At 42.0% G+C, this 9,547-nt stretch overlaps 1 protein-coding gene across 1 annotated transcript; it reads right to left on the bottom strand.

The window, feature by feature from the left end:
- Positions 1 to 110: 110 nt before the first annotated feature.
- On the bottom strand, positions 111 to 3,693 carry LOC112903242 (ankyrin repeat-containing protein NPR4-like). Its single transcript, XM_025972476.1, has 3 exons — positions 3,122 to 3,693; positions 2,427 to 2,971; positions 111 to 1,080 (listed from the first exon to the last, which is right to left on the bottom strand). Exons 1-3 carry the CDS (start codon positions 3,687 to 3,689, stop codon positions 475 to 477), a joined length of 1,719 nt encoding a protein of 572 aa, XP_025828261.1. The 5' UTR covers positions 3,690 to 3,693; the 3' UTR covers positions 111 to 474.
- Between the last annotated feature and the right edge of the window lie 5,854 nt (positions 3,694 to 9,547).

The raw sequence follows: 9,547 nt of genomic DNA, 5'->3' as shown, positions 1-9,547 counted from the left end.
GCAACAGGATCTCTGATTTCGTTTATGTGAGCTACTGTGGTCAACTCGGAAAAAGCCATGCCACTTCTGAACCATGCTTATCCTCACATCCTATCCTGTAGGTAGAGATATGCATCTTTTGACTAAAACACATATTTTTTCCACAGTACTTTTGCTTCATAAGTTCAGTTACAAACAATTACCTTTGAAAAATATAAATGAGCATATATCACGCCATTGCTGCTCATCTTTCCCAGAATATCCATGAACCTATCACGCCTAGTTTATTCAGGAAGTCCAAGTCGGAAACAGAACATCACTCTCAACTTCTCAAGCTTGATATAATCAGAATGTTCAAAGTACATAGTACATGCATTACACGGAGTTTCGAATTACCAAAATAAAATCATCAGCCGAAGCTCATGCAACATAAACTTGTTTCTTTTTATCGAATAATAAGAAAGTAGCTGGCACCAATAACGTAAGGCAGAGAGATTAGACCATATCAAGGAGCTCAGTCTTGAATGCCCGACCCAGCCGAAACCTCAGTTTCAAGATGGGCCATTCACCTAGCAGCAATGTAAGAATTGGCAATAAACCCGTCAGTACGCAAACCGCAACAGCCAACCATTGTAGACGAGGAGCCAGAACTGTATATAAACCAGTTGCGAACGCCGTGCTGGTCGCCACGTAAGCAAACCACATAAGCTTCTTTGTAAGAGATCTGTAGTAAATCAAGAACTCAAGGTCCTCCCGCTTTGCTATGATGCATATGAAAGCAACAGCAAGTGAGGAGCACATCGCCAAGGAGTCAGAGATCAAAAATGCTTGAAATGCAGCCTTCCTTGCCATGATGGGAAGCCCCTCCGCTCCAGGATCAGTGCTGCTATATCCTCCGGGCAAAGTGAAAGCAGCAGCAAAGGTAATGGTCGTGATGAGGATAGCCACTAGCGAAGTGTTGGTCGTGTATGTTTTTGTCAGTGACTTGACGTCCATCCTTGTTGACCTTGTCACTTCAGACTTGACGTCTTTGTGAAGATTAAAAATTGTACTTGCGTCTTTATTAGGATCAGCTTGCATCATAACCATGTACACTTCATTCTGCGTAGGTTCAAAAAAAGGCAAATGGAGCTTGCAGTTATTAATATAATACTCAAGGGAAAATTAAAACGACAACAGAGAGGTTAGTGCAGCTATGTTCATTCATTGTTTTTCATTATGGCTTACAACGCTAGAATAGCGTTTTCGAATAATTTTCTTTACTCCTCGCAAAAAAAAAGAATAATTTGCTTTACCTTCTTAGAAAATTTTTCCATGAGGAATGTAATATTTCTGTTGTTTCTAGAAAGAAAGGGTCTCGATCGTTACAACTCGTTACAACAGAACTGTCAAGAGCCTCCAAGAATGGAGACTCAAGCTTGAGGCGGAAGAAGAGAGAGCAAGGAGGGTATGCCAAAGAATGTGTATTTCACTACAGATGATTTGTAAGAAAAACTGGAAGTTGGACAATATTATCATTCCCACATATGCTTAGTTACCAGATCACTTTTGAGTTGTGTGTATGAACCGGGGCGGAAGCATGAAATGGATGTAAACATTTTTTTGTAACCTATGAAATTGTTTTATATCTGATATGTCAAACTAAAAGGTTTCTTATCATGGTTGCTGAAATGAAAATAGTCATTTAGTTTTAGATTTCTTCTGTTGATTCCTTCAGAATGGATCTTAGTGGTTGTTTCTGTAAGCTGCGTTTGCCTTTTTGCAGATTTCTAATTAATGAAAAGGACTATATATGCTTAGTTGTCGAGTTCCAGAAGTGCATATGGATGCATGTGAGCGACTGTACATATATATGTATACATACATAAACATATATACTTATACATAACTTATATATGTATATTCTCTTATTTCTAATTAATGAAAAAATATATTTTACTACCCTCACCAATCCACTTTATCCGCTTAAACCCTGGAGCAAAATTTAGGAACAACTTTAATTGGTCTAATCTACTCCCTAATAAGATTTCTTTTTTTATTTCTCCTTGTACAAATTGAATTTTAAGTTCAAAATTTGTGAGTGGATAGAGGACATTATGCATTATGTCAAAAAATTATACTAAGAATGTCTCAAAGTTATTTTCATAGGTTAGGAAGATGTAGTACGGAATTGATCTTAGAGATACATTTCTGCATAAAAAATAATTATGAAAAAAATCATAATGTATTTTTCTAGCATAGGGCATCATATTATGATTCACATTGCAAAATTTGAAGTTAAATTTTCACTTGTACATGGAGAAATAAAAAAGAGAAATCACAGTAGATTGGGCCAAATGAAGTAGTTCAGGGAAGTAAATGAGCATAAGTTTTGTTCAGGTGGTTAAACGGACAAAGTGGATTTGTGAAGTGAGTAAAATAGTCTTTTTCTGATTGAAAATACGTACCCAGTTTAAAGTCTTGGCATGTTCGGTGGCACCACCCGCTAATCTCCTGATTGCAGGCTCACCGGTGTTGTGAAGCATCGTGACGTCTATATCTTTATTATGACGCAGTAAAGCAGCGACGATCTTCGGATTGCACATTCGGACTGCGAGATGGAGAGGAGTTTCTCCATCTGAATCTCTCATGTTCACGAGCTTACGAAGTTGAGGCGAACCCAGGACAAATTCTACAAACTTCGTATGCTCTGTCATCCATATAGCTTGGTGCAGACAAGTGGAGCCACTGGCATCGCGGTAGGGAGCATCTGGACAATGTTTAAGAAGCTCTCGAGCAGCACTAACATTGCCTTCGCATGCAGCAAAATTAATGAGAGGGGTGCCTTCGTTTTTTGAGGAGACTACATACCCTAGAGACGGATCATGTTCCAACAATACTCTTAGCACGTTAATCTTGTCCCAAATAACAGCCAGGTGCATCGGGGTTCTGTTTTCCTTGTCTTCTTCTCTAGCCAGCCCAGGACGTGTCTTCATAATCTTACTAGCGATGGCTGCAAGCAAAAATCAAGACAGCAAAGACCGTAAACAGCTATGGAATGATGACAACTGTATATTATTAGTTAATATGTATACGTTACAGCCTTGTATACTTGTATCAGAGTTCAGTTTGCCATAGATATACTCCGCAGGATCGGACTCACCTGCATTATCGTTTCTCACGGCAGCATGCAGAGCATTGTAGCCATAGGCTCCCCCATGTGCAGAATCTGGGATCTCCAACAGCTTCTCGAAGGCATCCTGATCATTTCTCATCACCGCGATGAACATGGGCGACTCGTCGTGCTCGTTCACGGCCCGCGACAGGGCTGGCTCTGCTGCTATCAGCTCGAATGTGAGCTGGCTGTATCCGCTGCGGACAGCGTGGTGCAGCGCGTTGCATTCACGTTTGTCCTTGTTCAAGATCGCCGCGCTCAGCTCCTGATCACGGCAAAACCTGAGCAGAAAAGAAGCTAAAGAAACACGTCCGTTTGTCACGGCGGCGAGCAGCGGCATCTCGCCGTCTGCATTGATGGTGGTGAGCAGAGGAAGAGACTGGCTCAGCGCCAGGAATTCCTTGCAGAACTCCTCGTGGCCATGGATGGAAGCGATGTGGAGGCAGGTGTTCCCCTGCGGAGTGGTTCCAAGCAGCAGGGATGGATCTTCTGAAGCCAGGTGCCCAATTTCTGTAGCATGACCGGATACGGCTGCACCGAGGAGCCGCCTGTCCATCACTTGATCCCTTCTCCACCAGCGAACCGGTGATCACAGTCACAAAAGTTTTCGGATCGATAGATCAAGAAACGCGGGAACGTGCCGGTGATATTTCTTTAGTAGTACTAGATGCAAATATGCAAGGAGATTTATTACACGTCTAGAGGAGCGTGGTAACATGCAGCTTAGAATCAGATAAATAATTGAAGAAGCAGCAGGTATCTATTGTAGGCTTGTAGCAAAAAAAGGGGGCATGAACTCGGAAGAAAATGTGCGCACCTCGCTCGTAAAGAAGAAACGAGCAGAGCAGATCGAGCACTGCGGGCGGTATTTTGCCGACGGCAGTGCATCTTAAATAGGTCGATCTCAAGCCAACGACGACCCCGTTAGTCAATGCGTCGACCGGCCACAGGGCGTCTGAACGGGGGGAGCCCACCGCCATCAACATTTGGTGCCCCTTGCGCGTATTGTTTAATTATCCTATAACAAATCGAGCATGGCCTGCATCATTATTTGCTGTACACTCTGTCCACCTCATCCCACCCACCCCGTGCTGCATGGTTGGCCCCACCGCCAGCAGCACGGGTCCTTGTTCTGGGCGTAAATTGTTTCTCGCTGCTACAGAAACAATTAAGGCTAAATGAAAATGAAATCAATTATCGAAATAATAAAAAATGGTAAAAAATATGGAAATGATTTGAGCATCTTCCGATAATTTTCAAGAAATATTATTTTTTGGGTATTCTGCCGTATTTTATTGGCAGAAATATCGTATTCATGTACAATACCAGCACACCCTGCTATCTATATGCTGGATAAATTAGGAATTTCAGTTTTAAATTAATCCGAGAATAAATCATAACCATGATGAAAAATACGTACCGGAAACAAACAGATCTAAACATGCTCATCATGTTTAAGATAAAACATTGCAGCAGCAAGATCAACCCTACCAGATCATACTAGGTATGAAAGATATAGTTAGGGATAGAAGATCGTATGTTTCCGGAATAACCGGGTACAGAAGATGACGGCGACGATCAGCACTTCCGCGCGCCTGACGATGACGTGTCGCGCCCCACTGACGAGGAGGTAGACGAGCCGTGGTGACGAGGACGTAGACGACGACGATGTGGAAGCGATCGAGCAGTCGCGCAGAGCGCTTCCCAAAAACCTTATTGGCCCTCTCTCGGTGCAGGATCGCTGAGGACGAGGTTCCGGAGACTCGCTCTCCCGATCGCCGGTGCACGCCGATGAACGGGATGAAGCAGCGTACGTGGAGGCGCAGCAGGGAGGTTGAGGCATGTTGTGCTTTGTAGATACGTATTGTTGTGTATTATCAATCTGTACCGGTACCCGCATGTATTTATAGGGAGAACCGCTAGGGTTTTGGCGTCCTAAAAACTTAGTCGGTTACGAGTTCCCAAAAAACCACGCGTGATATCCGTAAAATATTCAATTTGGCAAAAAGGAAATCGCCGGGAACAATCGGCTCTTTCACGCGCACGTAGCGCGCCTGCTGGCGAATTACTGAGTACATCCAGTCATTTGTTAATATTGAGTAAACTCAGTCATTCTATCTTAGACCTCAGTCATTCCATCTTTTCACTTCAGTCATTCAGAAGAAATGACTGAGTTCAGATCGGACCAGTGCAAGTTCAGATCGGACTAGTGCGAGTTCAGATCGGACCAGTGCGGAGCCCAAAGAGCCGATCATCGCGCCTGCGCCCGAAGCTTGAAGAGCCGATGAGTCACCCGAAGAGCCGATAATCGTATCGGCTCTTCAAAACTGCAAAAGGAAGCCGCGTGCTCGCAAGGGTTGGATCGGATTTTTGGCGGACCATTCACGCGCATGGAAATGACTGAGTTCAGATCGGACCAGTGCGGAGCCCAAAGAGCCAATCATCGCGCATGCGCCCGAAGCCTGAAGAGCCGATGAGTCACCCGAAGAGCCGATAATCGGCTCTTCAAAACTGCAAAAGGAAGCCACGTGCCCGCAAGGGTTGGACCGGATTTTTGGCGGACCATTCACGTCGCGCGCCCGCGCCCTTCGCTCGAGCCCGGCCCAGCCCGGCGAGGCGAGCGAGCGCGCGCGTGTTCTTGCTTCTTCCTCTCACACACTCTTGCAAGAGCATGGAGACCATTCAACTATTTAAGTTGGGTTCCCTCCACCTCCACTAGCAAGATGAGACTAACTTGTTGCCATACACCTATACACTAATGGGCCTTTGAGATTTTATAGGAATTATTTGGATTTATATGGGTGGGCCCAAATATTCCAACACTATAAATTTAGAGTCGTATCTATATTTTTAGAGGCTCATGACTCATGTATCCTAACTCTAACCCACAACCTAGCTGACCTGAATACATGGTGACTATGAGAGTTTTATGGATGGTGGGACTGATGTCTAAAATTTTTAGTACTATGAAATGAGACACGTGTCATGGATGGTTGGATACTTGAATTAATATTTTAATCATCGGTACTTGTGTATGAGATGCGTCAAGTTATATGGTTTAGTGTTTTGTTCTATGGTTTGACATGTTTATTGTTTTTCAAATATCATTTCAATGTGGGCTGGTTATGTTCAGTGACTGGTTTCTTAATGCGCTCCAACGGAGCTTCAGCTGGTTACGGTTTCTCATACGGTCGTACTTTATGGTGCTGTTGTAAGTAGAAGTAACATCATACCAATATTGATCAGACTTCTTATCATTTCCTTCAACCGGATCAATTGAATTGTGCAACCAAGCACTGACCTGCAAATAGTAGAAGAATAAACCTTTAAAAATAACATGCAAACACTTCTTGTTGCATGTTATCAGTATCAGTGCTGTATCCTCCAGGTAAAGTGAATGCAGCAGCAAAAGTAATTGTTGCGATGAGGATTGCAACTAGGGAGGTGTTTCCTGTGAATAGCATTAATTGCTTTGACGTATCCTAAGGCTAATCACAATGGAGGTTTTATGGTGAGTTTTATAGCATTAATTACCATGACACATCAGCATTTTTGATGATGTGGCACTGATTTAACGAGGGAAGAGAAGGAACCAGTTTCATCCCCATGACACTCTGCTAACTCGTTTCCAAGATGTTGGAAATGGCGTGAAATGACCACTGTGACCGCTGTTGTTTCATGCATGGGGAATCCTGTTTCATGGGAAATGGCTTGAAACAACCACTAGATCAACTAGCATTTAATTACACTGGTTAGCTTTGAAAACAGTGAAATAAAACTCTCCATTAAGGCATAGTATTTTATTCATCCCCAAAGCTGATGTGGCATTCTTGGAAACAGGGATATGAAACCCCTATTGTGATTAGCCTAAGGCTATTCACAATGGGAGTTTCATGGGGTGTTTCATGGCATTAATTAGCCTGCCACATCAGCAATTTGGATGACATGGCACATCATTTAAGAAGTAAGAGTTTTATAGAGTTTCATGAGGATGAAACTATGTTAACCCATTTTCAAGAACTTGGAAACCGTGTGAAACCTCCATTGAGAGTGTTTTGTTTCATCTTCACACAATTGAGTAAATCCTATTGGTTATTTATTTGCAGTATATTGGCATATGAAATAGTGAGATGAAACTCTCTATTGAGAGAGGGTGTTTCATCCTTCTACAAAGCTGATGTGGCGTTCTTGGAAACAGGATATGAAACCCCCTACTGTGATTAGCCTAAGGGAACTTGATTGAGGTACTCTCTGTAGGTGCAGATCCGTTGACCAAGATGCAAATGCTTTTATTACACCATTGGTCATTTGCGAACTCAATTGAATAGGCGAAGCTAGATTAAATTTCAATAGACCCAACTCTTCACCCAAGTCTTTCCGGTCCTATTAACAATGTCCAAATTTTCTATCTCGTAGCTGATGATATGGGCATGTAACTGTTCGAGACCATGCACATCTCTAATATTAGCACCATCATTTGCTAGCTGCCACCACACAAAAAACACACCTCCAGGAGACACGAAGAGGGCAATGGCGGACGTAGTACTCACGGTGGCCAAGACGCTGGTGGAGGGGATGCTGTCCAAGGCCCAGAAAGCGATCGAGGAAGAGGAGATGCTGCGTTTAAAATTATATAAAATTCTTGTTTTCTGAATTTTTTAAGGCCTCTGCTAGTTGTTGTGATAAAACGAAGGAAGTCAACTTGAATTACGCATAATTTTTAGCGTTCGCATCTCATTCACAGCTGTCTGACATGATGGTTATCATAACGAAATGAGTACTTTGATATGCATTTCAATTTTGTTTAAGCACCCCTGTTTGTAGTCAGCAACTGCATGTGGATCCGTAAGCTACTTGTACAGTATCATGCGTATTAAGTTGTCCAGGCCACTTTCATAAACAAACACTGGAAGACCCAACTCTTCACCCAAGTCTTTCCGGTCCTATTAACAAAGTGGAGTGGGGTCGTACAAGAATATAACAATTCACAACAGGGATAATGTGAAAGCCCCTAAGAAACAACAATATATAAAGGATAAGTTCAATTAGGTTGTTGTGTAGGTGCAGATCCATTGACCAGCAATAGCAAAAGATGTTACACCACTGTAGGCTCATTTCCGAACTCAACCGGCAAGATAAAGATAAATTAATTTTCTATAGGCCCAACTGCCCCCCCTAGTCTTGCCCGTCCTACTAGTATTTAACAATATCCGGACTTGCAGTCTCATAGCTGACATCGGCATTAATTGTCCGATCTCTAGACACAGATGATCTCCAGAATTAACATAATCGGTTGCTAGCTGGCACCACACACAACAAGCACTCGAAGGAGAGACAGCGAGGCCAATGGAGGGAACCATAGGTTATATTAAACCGATAATGACCCGGAGTGCTGAAAATAGTTTCTACTATATTATCTAAGAAAAAAGTAATAAACTGTTTATACGCTAATTCACAAAGTAACGCAGAAATTGGAGGTAGGAGGGTCATTGATTGTGTGGATGTAGTGTTTAATTTTGATCCAACAGACCAAAAGACCCTTACATGTTAACTACATATTCTGTCATGAATTTTTCTCCATCTATAGGCAGATTAGCAGTGTATCATCGCGCATCACACACTTGATCCAAATGCTACATACATCTGCTATTAGTAAGGAATGTTTGAATCTCACTTGTGCAAAGCAGAGCACAAATATGTCTAGCTACTCCTACATGGGAAGTTGAATATAGTTACCAGAAAAGAAAATTACTCAGCACTCCATCAGTATATTTGGGGTGGACAGAAGATCATTTTTCTAGTAGAGACTGCATGCTGATCCCTAAGGCCAGTTGTATGGTATCATGTATGTGAAGGTATCCACTCTCATAAACAAAATATGGTCGATGTTTAATTTATCTAAAAATGAAAATGATTTATTGTGCAAGTTAAACTTACCTATTCAATGGGTCTATGATGTGTTGGATTTCCTCCTGTTTTTTCCTCTTCGAGTCGAACACTATAAGTTTGCTAGACTCCATACAAATTACGAGCAAAATCCAATAAAAACTGCACATATAGATATACAAGCATATATACATGCATTAGACTTAACATTTATTTAGGAATAGAAAAGAGTTATGAGTCAATCAAGACTTACTTAAAGTTGTAGGGTAGGAGTATATAGGGTTTGTAATATTGTGCAGTTAAGGCTTTGTACATGTTTTGACATGTTTCTTGATATTTCGTATTTAAAGTATGCTCGTTGATATACACGGGATTCATGAAGCCCACCTGATGCTGGCATTCTTCTTTGCGGCATCTTTGAAGCTCCTTATTACACGATACAATATAAATTATATAGTACACTTAGAATACTGCGGTAGTTAATAAAATGTATTAATCTAGAGATGTCGATACTTACAGAACCCAGTA

Source organism: Panicum hallii, chromosome 8 (genome assembly GCF_002211085.1).
Source record: "Panicum hallii strain FIL2 chromosome 8, PHallii_v3.1, whole genome shotgun sequence".
In the NCBI taxonomy this organism is placed as follows: Eukaryota; Viridiplantae; Streptophyta; class Magnoliopsida; order Poales; family Poaceae; genus Panicum; species Panicum hallii.
Note: the sequence above shows the minus strand (reverse complement) of the source record. Positions and strands in the feature narration are given on the sequence as shown.

Coding starts and splice junctions, on each gene's coding strand:
- LOC112903242 (XM_025972476.1), bottom strand. CDS start 3,689: ATGGACAGGCGGCTCCTCGGTGCAGCCGTATCCGGTCATGCTACAGAA. Junction 2,972..3,121: donor CGTGAGAAACGATAATGCAG/GTGAGTCCGATC, acceptor TTTTGCTTGCAG/CCATCGCTAGTAAGATTATG. Junction 1,081..2,426: donor ATGCCAAGACTTTAAACTGG/GTACGTATTTTC, acceptor GAACCTACGCAG/AATGAAGTGTACATGGTTAT.